Source organism: Monopterus albus, unplaced genomic scaffold, assembly GCF_001952655.1.
Source record: "Monopterus albus unplaced genomic scaffold, M_albus_1.0 scaffold226.1, whole genome shotgun sequence".
In the NCBI taxonomy this organism is placed as follows: Eukaryota; Metazoa; Chordata; class Actinopteri; order Synbranchiformes; family Synbranchidae; genus Monopterus; species Monopterus albus.
Window position 1 is genome coordinate 563,378 of NW_018128106.1, and position 20,991 is coordinate 584,368.

Genomic DNA, 20,991 nt, shown 5'->3' on the forward strand with positions numbered 1-20,991 from the left:
GGAGAGTCAGGGACAGGCAGTGCTGAAAAGGAGAGCACAAAGAGAAGGAAAGTGGAGCAGGGGAGGGGAACAGGAGGCTGGGTGAAGGGAGAGGGAAAGACAAAAGAAGGAGAGGGGAGACATAGCAGGGTGAACGGAGGGGACTGAGCAAATGGCTACGGAGGAGACGGCGGGGGGAGCCAGGAAAGCCACCAAGAGCAAACTGTTCGAGTTCCTGGTCCATGGAGTGGTGAGTGGCGCTGCCCGTCATTCCCGTGAAGGGAGCTCGGCTCTGGCATGCATCTGTGTGTGCTCTACTATGTGTGTGTGCGCTTGAGTCGGCGCAGCAGCAGCAGCGGTCGGTGTGTGAGATATAGCTGGGTAAAGCTGGCCATGTGAAGGTTATTTCCAGCCCTCTGAATCTCAGCCTGTTAGGGGATGGCTTGAGAGAACAAAAAAGTGGAGCAGTATGGATGGATGGAGCTGAGCATGACAAGGATGGGAGGCAGAATATTTTTTAGACAAAAATGGATAATTGTAGAAAGAGAAGCTAAGCAGCAGCAAAAAGCAGCCCGCTTCTCCGTTGGCTAACAGAGGAACACGCTGAGCATGCTTCCCTAGGAGTCACAGACAGAGAGGGGGAAATGACGAGTCCACTCAAAACAACACAGAGTAGTCTTCCAGGTGGTGAGTTATTGGTCAGAGGAAGGATTTGAACCTGTAAGGTCACGAGACAAACGGACGTAGTATTATAGACGGAGCAGAGGCAGACGGCCAATCCTGGAAATCATTCAGAACAATCAGTCCATTCATGTGAAGCTAGCATGAAATGTCAAGTGAATTGTCACTCGTGGTTAGAGGTCAGACAACTATTACCATGAGCTGCACACTGCACATTAATAACAGGACATGGAGCAGAGTAGTGGCTTGTTTTGGTAATGAGCTGAATGAATGATCAAGTATTGATGTGCTGATGTAAGAGTCTGTGACACTTTCCAGATGTGGCTTTGACTCAAGTTTGTAAATTGGTCATTTATGACAGAGATTCCCAACCATTTTTGTTTGTGACCCCTTGTAAAAACATGTTTACTTGTGCCCCCTTGTGTCATATCTGTAAGTTAAATCAGAGAGATTCTCCCTTCGCAGATGGTTTAATTTGAATGTTTTAGGGCATCAAATCCTCAAATTGGAGAGTGGACTCAGAGAATGAGTAACGATTTCTCAACAGTTTTGTGCGTTTTGTTATCAGCAGAGAGAAGAAACAAAAGTCTCCAGCCAGACTCAAGACTCAAAGTAAGGATGTTGTGGTTCATGGTCAGCATCTTAAATCCCAAGATGATTTGTAAGAGACAGAACAATACAGCATGACGCCATTTATTTACTATTTCCTGTGCCGTTTCTCATGTTCTGAACCTCTTTGGGGTCCTGAACCCTAGGTTAGAATTATTATTATTATTATTATTAGAATTTTAATTTCTTTTTAAATGTTTGCCTCTTTGGGGTGTATTCAACTTTCTGATGAACTGAATTTCACCTTTGCACAGATCTTGAAACCTGATATGATGAAAAATATTTTCCCTCTCAAATTGTTTCATTTGGATATACAGTACTGTATATGAGTGTACAGTATGTGTACTTGAGGCCATTTTAATTTCTTTAATAGGGAAATGACAGTAAAGAGCAATACTTTCCATGTCTGTGTGTCTGCTACAGTCCAGTGACATATATTTCATCATCTTCCCAGGTTCATGAGCAGCTGCAAGGATTCTGTACTAGATATCTTTGTCTGAGTGGACTGACTGCTCAACAAAAAGCCCTGACGGCGCATGTACCAGAATGCGGACAGAAGCGCGCGTGTCCCTCGTCCCCGTCCGCGTCTGCATGTGTGTATGCGGAAAGTATGAATTAACCTTAAGACAGATGGAGCGTAACCAGTCTCAGATTGGGAACGCTGTGGTCCAGGGTCTGCACCTTAAATCCCTAGGACACAAGGGTCACTCTCATTTGAGTAATTTTAGAGCCATGAAGTACAACTAGTGTTTCACAGGTAGAATGTTTAGAAAAAAGTCTAAGAAAAGATCAGAGATTTGTTTATATTGTGTATTATTTGACAACCCCCAAGATTAATTTTGTGGCTGCTTGTTGATTCCTGACACCTGAAAGCATTTCAACATTTCTGTTTCTAGAGCTGAAACAAATAGTCAATTAACTGCTCAGTCTTAAAATGCCAAAAAATGCCGGATGTAAATGTGAATATTTTTTTGTTTTTCCTTGATAGTTACCTGAAAATTTGTGGCCTCAGGCTGTCGGTTGGACTAAAATAAATGCAATTTGAATATGTGAACTCAGGCATCGGTATGGCCATTTTTCACTCTTTATCAAAAAATCTGTACTGAAAATAATCTCAAGTTGTAGACACAACTTTTTTTATCACGAATGTCAACCTCATTTTGAAGATACATTGTGGTTTTTTCTTTCTGCTGCACTGAACCTTGCAGTGCTCCTGACCAGTGGCATTACTCCCTAATCCTCAAGAAGGTCAAAAAGACTTTGTCAAACCTTCATATGTCTTAAAATCCCACAGCTTGCTTGACTAACCTCTGGGTTTAGACATAACAGTGATTTAATCAGCACTGATGCTGGGTGTAGTGACACCAGGTAGATTTATACACTGAAACGAGATGAGGTATTGTCTCTCTGACAGGAGCGGTCATTACAGGGGCTGCGCACAGACACGGACTTTAGGAAACAATGGACCAGGTGATTGATGAGCCAGATGACGGTGTCCTCTCAACAGACCAATTAACCTTGATGAGGCTCTGGCTGCTCCAAGCCAAATATTTCTCTCTGCTTGTTTTCTCTCATGCATGCCTCTCCCATCCCTCCTCTGTTTCTCCCCACATTTTAAGATGGAAAAGTCCTGTTATAATAGTTGCGGCAGGTTCCTCGTTGTGTACTCTGCAGAATGTACAAATATTTATTCTGTGGAATATGGGGATGAGTCGGCGCAGTTTGTTAGGTCGTGGTGTGGGATGACGTTTCCTTTTCCCTTGTGGGCGACTGAAACACAGCAAGTTTTGAGACGTACAGAAATGCACTTGTACATGCATATATATTAAGAGTATGTGCACATATTGTTGTGGTTCGCGAAGGTCATAGCGTTCCTGCTTCCCAGAGGCTGCGGGTATGTGTGCTGTGGGGGAGGGTGTTTGGCCGAGGTCTCGTTCTAGCACTGATAGGTGGCTGAAGGCCTGGCTGAGGTCTCCCCTGTCTCCCTCATTATTGGCCTCTGCTGTGTTAGGTCTCTGGCTGCTGGATACACATGGAGGTCAGCGATGCATGGGAAACCCCATTAAGCCACAACATACTGTAACATGAAACACTGTAGGTTTGCATGTCTGTAAAGTTTGTGTGTGTTTGTGAAAGGGAGTGACAGGACCTTTGAACATAAACTTCACCTTTACTCTCACATCTGAACTATCCACAGAGTTAGTTTGTTCAAATTACCAAAAAAACATTTACTCCCTCTTATGTCTGAATCGATCCATGACGATAGTTTTGTTTTTATTTGGCCAGATTCTGAGATAGCTCTTCCCACAACAGAAAGTCCTGGTTTCTCTGGGTAATCCACAGACTCTGTCATGAGTCATTTTCATTAAAAGATTAGTTCATGATTTTTCAAGTTGGTGTTAAAACTTAAAACTTATACCCAAATATAACGTATCCCTAAAAAAATGAATTCTGGGTGGGAACATTCAGGGTCAGTGGGGAGACTAGGAGAAGCAAAAAAGGTCAAGATGTATTCTCACATACATACGGGTACATTTTAACACCGACTTGAAAAACCCTGAACTATTCCTTTAAAACAACTTTCTACCAGAGAAACAGCCTCTGTCTGCTGTGGCAAAGAGTTTCTTTTGTGCTGCTGATTTCTTTTCAGTTTTCAGCATCACAATTGAAGTCTCCTTCACCTCAGAATTTGGGGTGTGTTAAACCAAGACTGTCTTCTAACCCTATACCTCTGGAGGTAAATGTGTATTTACATAATACTGATGAACTGACTTTAAGGGACCATCCATGTAACAACCCACATACTGGTATGTTTGGTACAGTGTGGGTTTGGCCTCTTCAAATCCCCACAGCCCTCCCAGAGATGCCAACACACTTCTCAGATATCCATCCATATGGCAGATTCGATTGCTGGCTGGCAGCGCTCTGGAGGCGGGTCCGCAGGTGCGATTACAGTACCTCTTACTGTGTGTGTGGAGTTAGAGGAAATTCATCTTACACATTTTCTGGCTACACTTTTCTGTGTGTGTTCTCCAGAGAATCGGTTGTAAGAGCAGCGGTGTCTGTCTGGGTGGGCCTGGCTGCTGAAGGTCTACTCTGATGCCTGTTTGGGTGTTTTATTGTCACGCTTATCAGGGAAGTAGACAGAGGAGAAAGAAAAAGAGGGTCTCGTAAAACTCCCCAACCCCCACCCACTCACACCAATGAACTCCCAGCCAGAGTGACAGCAGCGCCTGCTCGGCCTCCTTGTCACGGGATCTCTGCTTGATCACCATTTCAAATGGCACATAGTAATACATGAGTCTGATCTTGTTGCATGTTGTCATGCAGTACATACAGTTAATTTTGGAAGAGCTTCATATTCAGTTACCTCGTTTTTTTATGTGTTCTCTGGGGTTTTTTTATGTGTGTGGATGATCTAAAGATCACATTAGATGTGTGCGTGCAGTAATCCTGTGTGAATCATTAGAAAAATGAGAGCATACATGAGGCTATGAAATATCTGATTAATATCCTTTTGTTGTCTCCTTTCTCCAACACATTCTGTCACAAAACCTAGCAGCCAGTATCTTTAGACTGAGACTGCTTCTTTTTTGCATGGTGAAAGGTAGAAAACTGGGCCATAGTGTCATGGCTCTGCAGATGTTTTGGTACAAATGTATTTGTCTAAAGAGAAAGGTTTATGGAGTTATATTCTCCCCCATTTGTGCAGACAAAATTTTTTTTTCGGCCACATAAATTATATTATGTAGAGAAATGAGCAAACACAAATCTATTCTTTGCTCAGTAACTGTATTTATATGTTTGCTGTTCTCTACACAAGTGCATAATTAAGTTTTGTTGTGCAGAATATGCCATCACACACTCAGGAATGAGGCACAAATATAACTCAATTACTTTCTCAAATAATAGAGTGAAGAATAGACTTTCAGTCCATGCACTTCCATGCTATACTTCTTTATGTTTCTCCTCCTCTTTTCTTCATAGGGAAGTATTGTACTTTTTACTTCACTATATTTATCTTGCCAATATATGTATTTTCTATTTTGCAGATTAAGGTTTTATATGCAAAACCTGTGATGCATTATTACTGTAATGACTGGATTAACCTGCTCATGGAACCCATGGAAAAAGTAGGCCAGTGACTTCTATTCACATTTCCCAGCCCACCGTTTTCCCCTTGGTTCCCGAAGTTAGTTTGATCATATGATCTGGATCAACACCAGTGGATGTAATGGATTGTTCTGTGGGTTTTACCTCACTTCTTGAAACTTAACATTTTGATTTATGGCGTGAACAAGCCAACAAATGGCAGTAAAAACATAACCTCTTTGGCAGAGATGCAGCTCATCTGGGGCTGGGCAATAGCCTATATCAAATCAGTTTGATATAGTTTTTGGATAATAAATGTTTACATGGTGAACAAAATATTGTTGTTATTATTATTATTGTTGTTGTTGTTGTTTATCCCAGTCAAATGGTAGCTGGCTACATTAACAATCTTGAGTGCTGACAGTCACATAACGTTTATTTCCACAATCTGTCCAAAGTGCTAAAGCTTCTTCTGAAGAAGCATCTGGGATGAGAGGTGAAAGTCCAGTTGACAACCTTCACACTTTGGAAATACCACGACCTGCATCCACAGATGGGCAAACCTGACACAGATGCTGCAGGTTTATTATTTTTGCTCATTGTCATGTTTCAATTTAGTTTTTGGGTTTTTTTTTTGTTTTTTTTTTACTTTTGCATGAAAAACAAAATCAAATCATCCCTAAGCTTGAAAAAATAAGTTGAGGTTATATTTTTTGTCCATAAAGCCAAATATTAACTGAAATATTAAAGATACTAAAGTAAAAAAAATTTGAATCTGTGTCTTCAAGGGGGGGCACATATAATCACATATGAGTCACTAAAAATCTGTTGCCATTTTAGTTTAGATTGTGCATCAGTGGTACATATTACCAACAAATGTGCAATAGAAGTCATTGCTATAAAGTCACTGCCACACAGTTATTCTGGGACCTTTGGAGTCCTGAGGGTTGGGGGTGGTTGTCCACTTGGTAAATGCTGCCAACAGGAAAGTCAGTAGATAAAATGAGCTCACCCTTGATCAAGCCACTACATTCAGCTGTTGCTTACGTGTCATTATATATGAGATTACTAATTAATGACTTGCTGAGTCATTAATTACATGTTTTGGTCATGGTACCATGTACTTCTTACTTGAGTAAGACTTTGAATGCTGGACTTTTACTTGTGGTATTTTTGCATTGTAGTATTTCTACTTTTAGCCAATGAAATACATCTTCCACTACTGATACATTTAAGGTAAATATTGTTAGCTGGAGGATTGGTTATTCTTCTGTAGATGTGTTTAACCTTCTGTTGGGGTCTTTATGTACAGTAGGAGGTCTGTACTCTGGTGAAAGGATTTATTTCCATTATGAGCCCCTGCCTGGTTGCAGACAACATACTGAGGCTGGAGGCATCTGTTGCTGTGTGAGTGACAGGCACAGGTGGGAGTTACCCAGTTGTTCCCAGGCATCGACATAGTGGGTCTGTGACACTGCGTACATTGTTTAGGAGTGTGTGGATGACACAGAGTTTTCCTGCTGTGTAAAATGTCCATTTAGTGCCTTTTTCAGCTGTCAAACCTGTTTTTTGTTTGAAGGAGTCAAGAGACCAAGACAGAAACAAGACTGTTCTGCTTGTCCTAAGTATAGCTGCCCTTTTTGTGGAAAATTATTTGCATCTATAAACAGGACAAAGTACGGCAGATCACTCTTTTAGAGTTTGCTGATTTTACAAATGCTAAATCTCATTTAGGGCTTTGGGGCTCAAAAGTTGCCTTAAGCTTCACAAGATCATTTGCCCTAGATGGAAACATTCCAAAACAGATGTTATGTAAACTGACATCACAAAATTGCGCAAAGTGTATTCTTGCCCAGCAACCCAGCGGCTAAAAGGTTAGTAAAGGCCATCAAATATAACAGAAAGGTTAAATGCGTAATATGGAGAGTCTGTTATTTGCAGTTTGAGCTTACCAGTTGTAACCAGAACAGAAACCACAATATTATTTATTATAAATAGGAGCTACAGACAGTTGATAAATGAAAGGAAGAACCTGAATAAATGAGTGGTCTCTCCCATCCACAGGGCATGAGGGGTCACTGAATGGTTTGATGAGGATGAAATTGATGTGACTCACCAGATCTCAACCCAGTTGAACACCTTTGGGAGATTTTGGAGTGACGTGTTAGACAGTGTCTCTACCACCATCATCAAAACACCACATGAAGGAATATCTTTTGAAAGAATAGTGTTCATCCCTCCAGAGAGTCAATGCCAAGGTGCACTGAAGCTGCTCTGGTGGCATGTGGTGTCCCAGCACCTGACTGACACACTTTGTGTTGGGTACTCCTTTAATTTGTCATCAGTTTGTATGTCTGAGGTCAACATCAGGAGCTGATGTGGAATTCTTTGTTGCAGCTCCTTTCTCAGACAAGATCATTGTGTATAAATAAAATTCTGGCACATCCACCTTGAATGCACCACTAGGAAGTGCATGAAAGTTACAATTGATCTAATGTTTTTGTTGTATTTTTAGAAACACTGATTTGTGGTTATAATTAATCAGATAACACAGTAGAAATTGTTTTCTCACATGTGACCTTTCCTTCCTCCTGGCCTCTCCAGCGTCCTGGCATGCCATCTGGAGCAAGGATGCCCCACCAAGGAGCTCCCATGGGCCCCCCCGGCCCACCGTATGGAGGGAGCCCGGCGGTGCGGCCCGGCCTGCCCTCCCCAGTGATGGAGCCCAGTCGCAAGAGGCCTGCCCCCTCCCAGCAGGTCCAGCAGCAGCAGCAGCAGCGCCCTCTGTTTTTGTAGAGAAGAGAAAAGCTTACTGCACCTGGTATTCCAGTTTGAATTTAGCTGACCTCCAACTGCTACCGGAAAATCGCATGGCTTGCTTCCAAACAACAACACACTCAACCTGAGAAATCTGATTTTGCCCATATTTTATTTGAAATATGAAAGTGGGCTTGAATCATATCCTAGCATGGTAATAAGATCTGGTATCAAACAAAAATAGTTTTTTGGTAAAAACCAAACGGTGGGTATTAAAAACTGTTGGTCATCAAAGACTGGTCGTTAGTAATTGTTTGGTTACACAGTTCCTGATTTAAGTTATAATTTTCATCATTTTAGACATTTTTAAAGCTATATTTTTATTTGTGTTAAGACAACATTAAAAACAGTGGTTCTGAGAGGTTTGGTTTAGTGTGTTAAATAAAACAAGACTCAGGTGTTCTACTAGTATAATATTAGAAAATTTAAAGCTATAGCCCTGCTAATAAGATGTCTAGGTTATTTTGCAATAGTGCTGAAATGATTAAGAGGTTAATCATTTATTCAGTGGACATTAAATTAAGTGACAGCAGTTTTGATAAATAATTGATTATCAGTGTTAAAATGGATGTAAGCACTCTGTGAGACTGCACTTGCACAGACATGCTTTTAGCTAAATGCTAACATGCTCACAATGACAGCGTTAACATGTTGATGTTTAGCAGGTATAAAGTGTATCTTGTTCACCATCTTAGTTTAGTGTGGTAGCATGCTAATATTAGAACTAAACACAAAGTAAGTTTTATAGGTATTGGACAAAAATTTGACCTGATAATGGTGCAAGATGAAATGAGAAAAATAATGAGATATGTCAGTTTGTGCTAAAGGTAGGTAGCACCATGCCACTAGCAAGGATAAAAAATACTAAATAGTCACCAGCTCCAACTTCTTAATTTTGAAGATTTACTGTTTTAAATTGTTGTTAATATTGTTGATAATATGAATATTGTGGAGCTTTTTTAGCTGGGAATGAAACAAGATATGTAATGATGTGATCTTGAGCTATCTGAGGATCATAAATTTGTAAATATATAAAGTAATTGATTTTTAAGTAATTAAAAAAATGACCCTTAATTTGCAGTTTCATGTTATAAGAATATGCATATGTACTAAAGCTGTTTTCATAACTGAAATGTAATTTTTCAGAATCAGATCTCGAAAATGTTGTTGATGAGAAGTGAAGCCATGAATTTTGTGTCTCCTTTCAGCTTTCATATTGGTTTTTGTTCTCAGTTTTCAAGCTTGCTCATTGCCTCTCCCGCTGCTCCACTTTTGTGTGTTTGGCCTTGCTCACTACTCTGTGCACCCACTCTCACCATCCCGATCACTGGGTATTTCTTCTCTGTTCAGTCTTTACACGTTTCAGTCTTTGTAGCCTGGTTTGCGCTGTCGCATCTATAGTATGTGCCCTCTACACAGCTGTCTGCAGACGTTCAGACTCTAATACTTTCTTTGGGATATTGTAACACAATCTATTGCCAGCTATTGAACTACCGTGAACAAAAGATCTGAACATCAGTATCCCAGTCACACAAACCCACACACACAATGGATGAATGTCTGTAAAGAGATGAGTGTGTGGCAGGTATGGTCATTAGAAAGGAGATCAATATGCATACTCAGTGGACTTCTGTCTCTGTTTCATTCTCTCAGTATCTGCAGCACAATTGATCCACAATTAAGCAGGCTTGTCGAACAGGTCAGGAGAAATGTTGTCCTGCATCAGGACCTCAACCCCCAGAGTGGCCTGCTTTGCTGTGCACGAGCTAATCGATGGTCCAGGGTGACCCGTCTAAGTGTCTCTGTCGCTTTCTGTTGCTTTGTGAGAGTGTACGTCCTCTGGCAAACAAATTGATGCTCCAGCTCAAACTCCATGCTGCTGTCAACTGAGGGTGGGCCACCTGCGTTTGCGTTGTCATTGAGACCTTATGGGCCCAGACACGCTCGCTCTGCAGAGCAAAGCTGCCATGAAAAATAGGGTTTAATTCTGGTTTGCTTTGCATAAATACTCAGCCGATTGTTCTAAACATTGTTTATATACCATAAATTTGTTTTCCCAAATGCATTTTCCAGGGAAGCATAATTGCTGCCTGTACTACATTTACATACTGTACCACATGTAACTCATAGGCAGGGTAGTTTGGATGAATGGTGGAAACAAGACATTGATATTAGAGACCAAGGTTATTTCCCTGAATCCCATGTGTGATTTCACAACTTGGAAAATGTGTAGACTTTAATGTAGGTTTTACCTGATTTCCAGGTTTGTCTCTTATCAGGAAACAGGAGCTCTCAAAAGCGTTTTAAGAGTTACAAGGGGCACCCCAAAAGCTGAGTGGTCTTGGTAGGTGCCACTACTGATGCACACTGTATGTGTAGTATGGACAAAGTGTGTGACATCCTTAAACCCTTCCTCACTGCTCAGGACACTTCAGGTTTCTCATTGCTAGGTTTAGCGTGTTAAATAAAACAAGACTCAAATTCCTTGTGTGTAACATACTTGGCCAATAAAGGTGATTATCCTTATCCTTATCCTTAGGTTTACGTGGTGATGAACCAGGTTTCTTGATGCTAGATCAGCAGGTTTTGTTGTCCCACCCATTGCACATTGCATACCATGTTTGCAATTCAGAGCCATCCTGAGCTGAACCAAAGAGCTAAACATTCACACTGTTTGTCCACTCCCTTCCCTGTGATTCACAGAGTGTCCATTGTCAGTGTATTGTCTGTCTGTGTGTGTGAAGCATGACTGTTTTGGTTCACAGAGAAACTTTGTTGAACAACCGTGTCCTTCAGATGAGCAGGGCTCCTTCCGTTGTCCTCCGTCCATGCACTTTGTGCGTGCATGGACACAGTTACACGCCCATCCCAGTGCCTGCCCTTGTCTGAGTTTTAAAGTTTGCACTGAGTAACAGACCCTTGAACCTAACACACATACAAACATACAAACAGGTGTTACCCCCTCTACTTGCTGCCACTGAGTGTGTGTCTCGCCACAACTCTAATCAGACAACCTTCGAATCCTCACCAATTCTTAGGAAGCCAGTTGGATTCCCTGGAGCCAGTGAGATGCCAGCGAGGCAGATGGACATGAGAGAGCCCCAATCAGATCCCACGCTCGGATCAAAGTAGGAGTTTATTCTGCTGCATGTCTGTTTACTTATGTTTGATGAACTCTGGCCTATGTAGCCTTTCACCTGAGCCCAGCGCTCCCTGAATGAGCTATTTTGGCCAAACATAACATACAACCCTAAACTGACTCCTAAAGTGTGCATGCTTTGGACTGGAGCATGGCATGATGGAAACATTGTAACATAAAATCAAGTAGAATCCCCAAAACTCTATTTTAAATTAGTGGCAGATTGTTGTGATGCAGGTTTGTGTTTTCCTTTGCGATGCACAAGTTTGTTTCATTATTTGGCATGCTGATGTACATTAATGTACTGCTTCACAATCCTGTGATAGGAAATTTATCTGCACTGGGAAAAAACCCTATTTTAAACTGGAAATCAAGAAAAATATTGCTAATATCAAATACAACAAAACAGTCTAATGTAATGTAGAAAAAATAAACTTTAAGATGTGGTATCTATCCCTGTAGTTGCTCCCTCCAGCTTTGTCAATTGTTTAATCTAGACCTTGATGACTTTGACTTGGGTAACAGGGACATGACTCGGCACAGATTATTCTTTGGTGGCTCAGACTTGGCTCGGACTCGAACACTGGGAACTCGAGAATAGACTCAGACTCGAGATTTAGTGACCCAAATACAACACTGGAGTTAGACAAGAAGCTCAATTCCATAAAATGTGAAGCTACAGCTACCTGCCATTTAGCTTAGCTTAGCATAAAGGCTGGAAGCAGGAGGAACAGAAACACTCAGTTACAGCTAATTCAGATTTGTCTGCAACTGTTCGCAGGCATCGACGCATACCTACACAATGAAGGGGTTTATGGGTAAACATAGATCAGTGATAGTTACAGATGGTCCGACATGCACTTCTCTCAAATCTCACCTGCGCGTTCGGTTGATCCAACTCCACTCTGACCAAGATGTAGCTGCCTGCTATTAGTCTGCTAGCAGGTACTCACATCTCTGAAAACTCTGGAGCAAATTGGCATTACTTGGCTAGTCTGACCATCTATTCTCATTCTAAATGGTTACCTGTTCACCTGGTAAAAAAAAATCAACACTTATGTGCAGTGATGCAGAAGTCTAAAAAGAACTTTACTGCTCCCAGCCAAGAAATAATCCATCTCACACTCTAACTCCTCTCAAAGATTTTGACCCCTTGTTTTGTGTTTGGATTAATCAAACAAGATTTAATATGTTAATAAGAGAGCTTTAAAGGTGCTAGTATTTTGTTACCTTTGGGTGGTTTAGCGCCATCTAGTTGTGTCCTGCTGCAGGAACCAACAACAGAACACTTACATGAATTTACATGGATGTTCCACATATCACAGGCTTCCTCAGTTGTTGATGAAATATTGGAAGGGAATTTGTACAGATAAAAAAAAAACTGTAGTGTTCTGACAAAGGCTCCAGCTTGGCTTATTGCTCTCTCCTCAGTAACATAAGACAAAAAAGTATCACTAAACAAGTGTTGTTCTCACACAGCAGGACACGCCTCATGAGATTTATGAATGGAAATGTCCACACATGCATACATTCTCCTTGGTGAAAATCTTGAAGATTCTGCATCCATAAAAGCTCTTGAACACACCTCCTGTCACCATGTGAGTTCTGCTGCAGTGGACCCAGTGACTCTGCAGAGTGCGTGTGTGTGTGTGTGTGTGCGTGAGTGCAGTGACTACATGTCAGGCAAGAGATGGATGATGTGACACTTTTTTGGCTCTTAGCGGGTCTCGCTCTCCAGGTGGACAACTGCATTTCAGAGAACATACAAAGACATGAGCACATACACACACATAAGCACACACACACACACACACACACACACACACACACAGCTGGGACGCTGGGGTGCTGGATATGGCCCAGCATTTTAGCAGATGGCCTGGGTGCTACGCTATCAGTCACCATAGTAACATGCTCTCTTTTTCCTCTTTCTCTCTGTCTTTCTCTCCCTCTCTCTAGTGCTAAGAGAAGGAAAATGGCAGACAAGATCCTTCCGCAAAGGGTGAGGCTGCATATTTTTACCTTTGTTGCTCTGTTTTTTCTTTGTTTGTGTGTGTGTGTGTGTGTGTGTGTGTTATTGTCTTTTGTGTACAGAACAGAAATATTCTGGTTGGTTTTTGATGTTGGGGGTCTTGGAAGGGGCAGATGATTATGTGCTATTTCCAAATGAGAAGAGAGCGCATGAGGGGAGTGTGCAGGGGGTTTTAGGTTTTATTTTAGGGTTTCATTTTGTTATTTGGATGGTGGCTCACTGAATTAAATTGGAATAGTCAGCGGAATATGGCAAGGACACAACCAAATGTGGAACCAAAATAGGCGGCAGACTCACCATGTTGCCACAGGTGAGCTTGTCTGAGGTTGTGATTTTCATCCCGTGGTCTCAGGTTTCGGCCCTGTGCCATGCCGGCACCTCACCACGTCCTGGCCAGCACAGTGAAGGCGTTCACACTGAAACTGTGGAGGTCTGGAGACTGTGAGCGTCTGGGCTCAGGTCTTATCCCATAACATAGCCCAGACAGGGAGATAGCAATAAGCATGGCTGGGGCGCCACTCCACAATAATGAGTCAGGGACAGGGAATGTCCTCACTCTTTGGTGAAAGGCAGTGAGAGGGAGATAGAGGAGGAATGAGGGGAAACAATGAAGGCAGCCATTTAGAAAGAAACATGAAAGAAGAAGGAGGGAGGCAGGAGGAGTGAACCATAGGTGTGTGTGTGTGTGTGTGTGTGTGTGTGTGTACAGTAAGTCTGCAGCAGCCCCTGATGCTCTGAGGACTTTCATTGGTATGGTAATGTCTGAGTCCTGGTTGGCTGCACACTCTGCATTTCATATTTATCCCCCAGTGTCCCCAGGATGGTGTGGACCACTGTATTAGTGATGGCCTGGGCAAATATATTTCTACTTATGTCATCTGCTTACAGTATAATTAAAAGACTAATAAGATTTTGGAGAGTCAGTCATATTTACTGTATTAATTTAAATCTTAGTAAAATGATTACTTTGATAAGGTCTGCCTGTATTTATTTGTATTCTTATCTTTACTATCAGTTGTGTTATCTTTATCCCAGAACCAGTAAGGTCTGAAACATTAGCATTATTAACATTATGTGAGTCTTTTCTCGTTTGTTATAGGTGACAGCAATTTTAAGAGAGTCTATTTTAAAGTAACTATAATTAACTTTTTGTTCAAAGGCCAGATACTGACAGAGTGGAATAAGATGATTTTCCAACTTTAGCTACTTAGAGGGTAAATTACAAGAAATTTTATGTAAGGGGCTACAAGGTGTTCTTGAAACAAGATAACAGACCCCCTACCATCACCAAGGTAGTGCAGACAGCTAATCTGCTCAGGCCTTTAAATGATATTCAGATAGTGCATAAGATAATTTGACTTCCTAAACCAGTGTTTGCAGTTGTTTAATCAAAAGACCCATTTTTTTCAACTTCATTTATTAACTTCAGTGTGCCAAATATGATTTGTTATTACCTATGGAAAGTTTTGTTCCACAACAAAAATAAAAATTAAAAACAAACCTTATCACCTCATCTAACGAGCACCCTAGTGTACACTCAAAGTTTACAGAATAGAAAGAGGAAGGTTAGTATAGAGTTGTAATTTTGAATAATATTATTGTAAACGGCAGGCTCATAACACAACAGCTGGTTTAGGGGCTAAACAAAGGCTTATCACACCTTGACAAATGTTCATGTTGACTCTGCAAGCTAAATATAATCTTCTTGACCAGTCTTCATCCATAATCCCTAAATTCAGGTCATACTGCCATGCCTGCTTAAGAGCATTAACATTTGCAGTTTGAGCTGTGGGAATTAAGTAATCAGCAGGTTGTTGTGAAAGGACTGAGTGAAAATGGCTCATATTGTTAGACTGATTTGTACATCAGATTGTTCTCTCTTCTCTGAGCAGATTCGTGAGTTGGTCCCTGAGTCTCAGGCCTACATGGATCTTCTGGCATTTGAGCGCAAACTGGATCAGACCATCATGCGTAAACGTGTGGACATCCAGGAAGCACTGAAGAGACCAATGAAGGTAAGAAAAAGGAATCATGAGCCACAAGGAGGCACTGCTGACCCCCAGGTATCCATCTAAAACACCATGAATCTGTTTTTGAAAATTAAATAAAAATATTGATAGTCTGTGAAGATTCTTATTCATTCAGGTTGGTATAACACAGTTCAAGGTTCTGTGAAATATTCCTTTAAACTGTGCTTAACATGCCCTTGTGTCAGCAGCAAAAACGTAAACTGAGGCTTTACATATCCAACACCTTCAACCCTGCCCGACCTGACGCTGATGACTCTGATGGCAGCATTGCATCATGGGAGCTGCGAGTAGAGGGGAAGTTGCTAGATGATGTGAGTTTTTTGTTACATAGCCCATGTTTTATCTGTTATTTTATGTGCTCTTAAGAAAATACACAGAATCTGTGTTACATATGCTATTTAAACACAAAAAATATGGTTTCTGTGATAATTATCTGCTTAGGAATGTAGCTGATTACTTCAGTGTCAAATAGCTGCTTGTTCTTAAAAAATAACGGAGATTATAATCATCTCATTTAGTTTTAAAGCATGCCACTCTTTGATTCTAGAGCTGATCTGGGTCATTTTTGGCCCACTGTCATTAAGCAGTGATGTGATAGGGTTAGGGTTAGGCCCACTGTCATTAAGCAGTGATGTGATCAAATGACTCTAAACAGAAAAGCATTTTAAATGAATGATTGATGCGAAGAGTGTTTAGAGAGAGACAGTTTGAAAAGCAGAATGGGCGTACATTTGTTTCTGCTCTGTGAGCTTTGCTTCAAAACGCTCTGATGTTCTCAGCTGTTCAGAGAAAGGAAGCGTTTAGGTCTCATAAACCACAAATATTTCTAGTTGAGCTTGAAGGAAGTGGAGCCTGAGAATGTCTAATGCCTGCCTTTCCTACTGATCTCACTCGGCCTCTTGTGGGTTTCTGATGACTAATGTTGCTATAAGCAAAGACATGAAACTAAGTGTTTGCACTTGTGTTCTTGCTTTTATGTGTTTGGTATGCACTATTGATGCATGTGTTTGTGTGTGTATCTGATTTTAACATTAGCTGTCTATGTCTGCTTCTATCTGTCTGTTTGTTCTGCAGCCAGGGAAGCAGAAGAAGAAATTCTCTTCATTTTTTAAGAGCCTGGTGATCGAGCTGGACAAAGACCTGTATGGCCCTGACAACCACCTGGTCGAGGTCAGTTCAAACATGGCCACTGCATCATGTGCACAGTGGAAGACGCTCATTTTAAGAGCCACACACCCACCATCTGGGCAACTTTTAACCTGCTCTTACTAACTAACATTTTAGCTCTTATTATGATGATCACTGTTTTCAGTATCAACATGCTCTGACTCATTTTTGCTACAGAATAATTTGACCTGAAACTACTGTATGACTATGAGGGTAAAACCCAGACATTCATCTTTAAAGCAACCTAACGAAAACCTAAAATACATCCTTTAAATAACATACTCAACCTTGTAAGCCTAAACGATGACCAAGCTTGTGGCTTGCATCTTTGCAGCTACAGTATTGTATTCAGTAAGTAGTAAGTATTCAGATCCCTTAGTTAAGGGAGAACCAATACAACAATGTGTTCCATTACTCTATTACAAGTTAAAAAAAATTAATGTAAAATATTTTTTCTTAAGTATAACTACATCTGTCAAGTAAATATAACTGAGTGAAAAGTGCCATATAGTAAAAACTACCTAGTGACATTCTACCACAGAGGGGAAAGGTGAAATTTACAAACATGTGGTGTGGCAAAATGTGAGCAGGACCGGAAGGATTCATGTGGTGAGGCAAAATGTGAGCAGGACCGGAAGGATGTGGGCTGGGGTGTAAACATTAGCTGCAGGCTTTAGCATTAGCTAGCAGGCTAACAACCGCACTTCACAAAGATGCAGTTTATGCAGCTTCTTATCAAGCATTTTACTGTCATGAACATTTGTCACTCTCCTTAGACTCACTACAGCCAAACATCATCCTTTCTTTTCTGCTGCTTGTATTACATTTCTTTGCAGTGATAAATCAAGAATGTAATAAATCAGAATTTTGTGAATGAGGTCAGTCCATACTGCTTCTAAAACTGGCCTCTTGATTTCATACAAGTTCAAACACAAGGCACATGCATTCTCTTTGTCTGACGGCAGCGTACGAGAAAGTCTAATCAAGCACCGTGTGTTAAAAACAGCTGTGTGGGTGGGCTAGGGGCTTTAATGGAGATGAGTCAATATGTCTGCCATGAATAGGTTCGGTTGAGGCTGAAACCCACCACAAATTAAACATATAAATGTAATGTGTATGTTTGTAAGAATAAGAGGTGTTGGTAAGTGATTTGTTTTAACCTTTGAACCGATTTCCACCCATTTCCAGTCTTTATGCTAAGCTAGGCTAACCAGCAGCTGGCTATAGCCTATTTGTCGTACAAAGAGAGCAGTATCAATCTTCTCAGCTAATTCTCAGTAAGAACGCACCCAAAATGTCATATTGTTCTTTCACAAACTGCACTGCAGCTTCAGTGTTAGCCCCTTTTGGGCAACATCTGAACAACTCACCTGGTTACTAATAAAGGGCTTTTGTATGCTGCACAAATCAGTGAATGTGATTGTTCAGTCATGCAGTCGGGGTCAGTGACAACTCGTCATCATGTAGAGGAGAGACGTTCACTTAAAATAGTTATTTTGTGATATCTGGTTAAAACATGAGCTACAATCCTCCCAACTAACCTGCTTCTTTTTATCTGGATAAATAAAAAATAAAACATTTGTAGGTAGTGGAATGCCCTCTCTCTTGTTCTCTCTTTTTAAAATACAGTTATTTTCTATAACAACAAAAGGAGAGGGTTTTTTTTTTACAGTTTGAACATTGCAAGATTTCAACCACTAGCTGCCCTTCCCTTTGTATTATCATAAAATGTATGAACTTTAAAAAAAAAAAACTTTGGGAGTTTGAGAGTGAAAATTATGACTTGTCAAGGTTCTGCCTTTAAGAGGGTATTTTAGCAAGGCACTCTGGTGTTTTGCTTGGAATGATTTTCCATCAAAAGAAAATTTTCTCTACCTTGAAGTACAATCAGTGCTGTTCTGAGTCAGACGTTGGATGAAGGAAATCATGGTTCTGTATTACAAGTTAATGCAATCCATTGTACTGAAGATGGTATTTACAGGATGTGTGAATTATGTTTCTTAGTTTTTGAGCAGCTAAGGTAAACTGGAGATGTAAATAACATCTGCAGTTAGAAACACAGGAGGGTCTGATTTACATTATACAACAAAACTGAGTACGTCCTGCACAACATTATTAAAATATAAAATGATGCAAAATTGTGGCATCTTACAATAATTGTATTAGATTTACTTGACTTGAAGTGTAGGGAGATTTATAACATGTAAACAGCACAGCTTTCTTGGTTTCACCTGGGTTTTGTCTAATACATCATGGCTCCACATGTTAAGGACCTGCCCAAACAAGTACATAACCACACTGTGAGACTTAATAAAGATGGGAGAGGGTATGAGAGCATCAGTAGGTGACTGAACATAAGAAGAAACACAGTTATATCTTATATCGGGCATGAAGGATAAGGATAAAGAAAGAGCCATACTACCAAATACATAGTGGTCATCCTCAAGAAAATGTTAAATTAACTAAGATTAACTGTGGAACAGTGTGAAATGACCATTCTTGGTGAATAAACTAAGTTTCTGTAGTCAGCATGTGGTGTTTGATCTCCAGTGGCACCGTACGCCCACCACCCAGGAGACAGATGGCTTCCAGGTGAAGAGGCCAGGAGATGTGAGTGTGCGCTGCACTCTGCTGCTGATGCTAGACTACCAGGTAAGGGTGCCACATAGTCTCACAACAACTCGCAGCTCTGTCCAGAAATAGACTTTCCTCTGTTACAACTGTGACTAACCCGTGCCGTGAAATCAGCTGTTGTAGTGACAAACTGCAGGCCTCACATCTCTGATAACACAGCTGTACAGACACACTCCAGTGCATTTAAGACTCCATTTTGAACCTGAAATCAGTTTCCAAACCGGGGAATACGATAAGGATGTCAGATATGATGGAGCTGGTGTAAAGGCTCTGAGGTGGGCGGTTGTAAAATAGTGCTATAATGTGATTATATTGTCTCTGCAGCCTCCCCAGTTTAAGCTGGACCCTCGCCTGGCTCGCCTGCTTGGCATTCACACTCAGACTCGCTCCTGCATCATCCAGGCCCTCTGGCAGTATGTCAAAACCAACAAGCTGCAAGACTCCCATGACAAGGAGTACATCAACTGTGACAAGTACTTCCAACAGGTATCAGACACTATGTGCTACAAATCACATTGTTGCATAAATATTAGTGTCAGTGTTGCTTGAAATATGTTTGTTTTTTTTACAAGCATGAGCAGTATGAAAAATACCTGTCTCAGAATACTGACCACTGCAGTTTGCAAATGATATAAGATACATGCTCCACTTAATCATCTACAACCGCATCTGAACCTGACCCGGACCTGACAAGCTTATAATATATAATGAACCTGACTCGAGCCCAGTGCAGTTGGGTCTGTGTGTTGTTTTTCCCCTTATCATTAAACGAAGCAGACATTTGAGTGCATCCAACCTTTTAGGCAAATCCAACAAAAGAGAACAATTTGATATTTTGTGTATGAGTATATTGTGGCTCAAACTTTAAAGGTCATTTTCTTATTCATATTATTTTCACTCTCCGTTACAGATTTTTGACTGCTCTCGACTGAAGTTTTCTGAGATTCCCCAGCGTCTCACTAACCTCCTCTTACCTCCTGACCCCATCGTCATCAACCATGTCATCAGGTAGATTCCTGTTTCACTGAATATGAGCCTTACCTAACAAGTTTTGTATTTTATGCTTTTTAATTAATTTTAATATGAAACATAAAATAGAATATAAAATTAAATACACCAATGCTGCAACATTGCTGCAAGTTCCCCTCTCTGCATTATTATTCTCATCTCTCTTGTTTTCTCTGCATTGTTTTTTGTGCTTCCTCTACCTGTAAGTGTGGACCCCAATGACCAGAAGAAGACGGCCTGCTACGACATCGATGTGGAGGTGGAAGACCCCCTGAAGAGCCAGATGAGCAGCTTCCTCCTCTCCACCGCCAACCAGCAGGAAATTGCCTCACTCGACAACAAGGTGAGATCACTAAAATCACAGAATACACACTCCGAATTGATTGTATTTTGCTCTGATGATGCTGTATAACAGAGGTTATCAGTAAACTGCCTCATGCAAACAACCAATTTTATTGCATGTGTTTTTAACAGCAGGTGTTGCTTTATTGCAGCAGTTTAAATGTGGGAGCTACTGTATCAGTGTTTGAGTGTGATTTATGTCAAACTGACATTTTTGTGATGCTGAATTTCTTTATTTGTACACCCTTTTGTTTGGTTTTTTTTACACTGATGGTTCAGCTGTTTTACAGTTAGTTATACCAGTTCCTGTACAATACTGTTTAAAAAAACATCACATTTACCTAAACCCATCCATCCATCCATCCATTTTCCTCCGCTTATCCGGGACCGGGTCGCGGGGGCAGCAGTCTAAGCAAAGATGCCCAGACTTCCCTCTCTCCAGACACTTCCTCCAGCTCCTC

At 40.9% G+C, this 20,991-nt stretch overlaps 1 protein-coding gene across 3 annotated transcripts in view; it reads left to right on the forward strand.

Moving 5' to 3' along the window:
• The first annotated feature begins 13 nt into the window (after nt 1-13).
• The window catches only part of smarcd3b (SWI/SNF related BAF chromatin remodeling complex subunit D3b), a 30,764-nt gene continuing 9,786 nt past the window's right edge, over nt 14-20,991 (forward strand). Inside the window, exons 1-11 of one of the 3 annotated variants that reach the window (XM_020619779.1) lie at nt 14-229; nt 7,966-8,138; nt 12,046-12,060; nt 13,277-13,319; nt 15,242-15,364; nt 15,568-15,690; nt 16,454-16,549; nt 19,097-19,198; nt 19,505-19,666; nt 20,091-20,188; nt 20,396-20,531. In XM_020619779.1, the coding sequence (XP_020475435.1) occupies nt 152-229; nt 7,966-8,138; nt 12,046-12,060; nt 13,277-13,319; nt 15,242-15,364; nt 15,568-15,690; nt 16,454-16,549; nt 19,097-19,198; nt 19,505-19,666; nt 20,091-20,188; nt 20,396-20,531 (1,149 nt within the window). In that variant the 5' untranslated portion in view covers nt 14-151. Of the gene's footprint in view, nt 230-7,965; nt 8,139-10,709; nt 11,307-12,045; nt 12,061-13,276; nt 13,320-15,241; nt 15,365-15,564; nt 15,691-16,453; nt 16,550-19,096; nt 19,199-19,504; nt 19,667-20,090; nt 20,189-20,395; nt 20,532-20,991 lie in introns of those variants that run through there. The other 2 variants (XM_020619777.1, XM_020619778.1) reach the window with 2 other exon arrangements.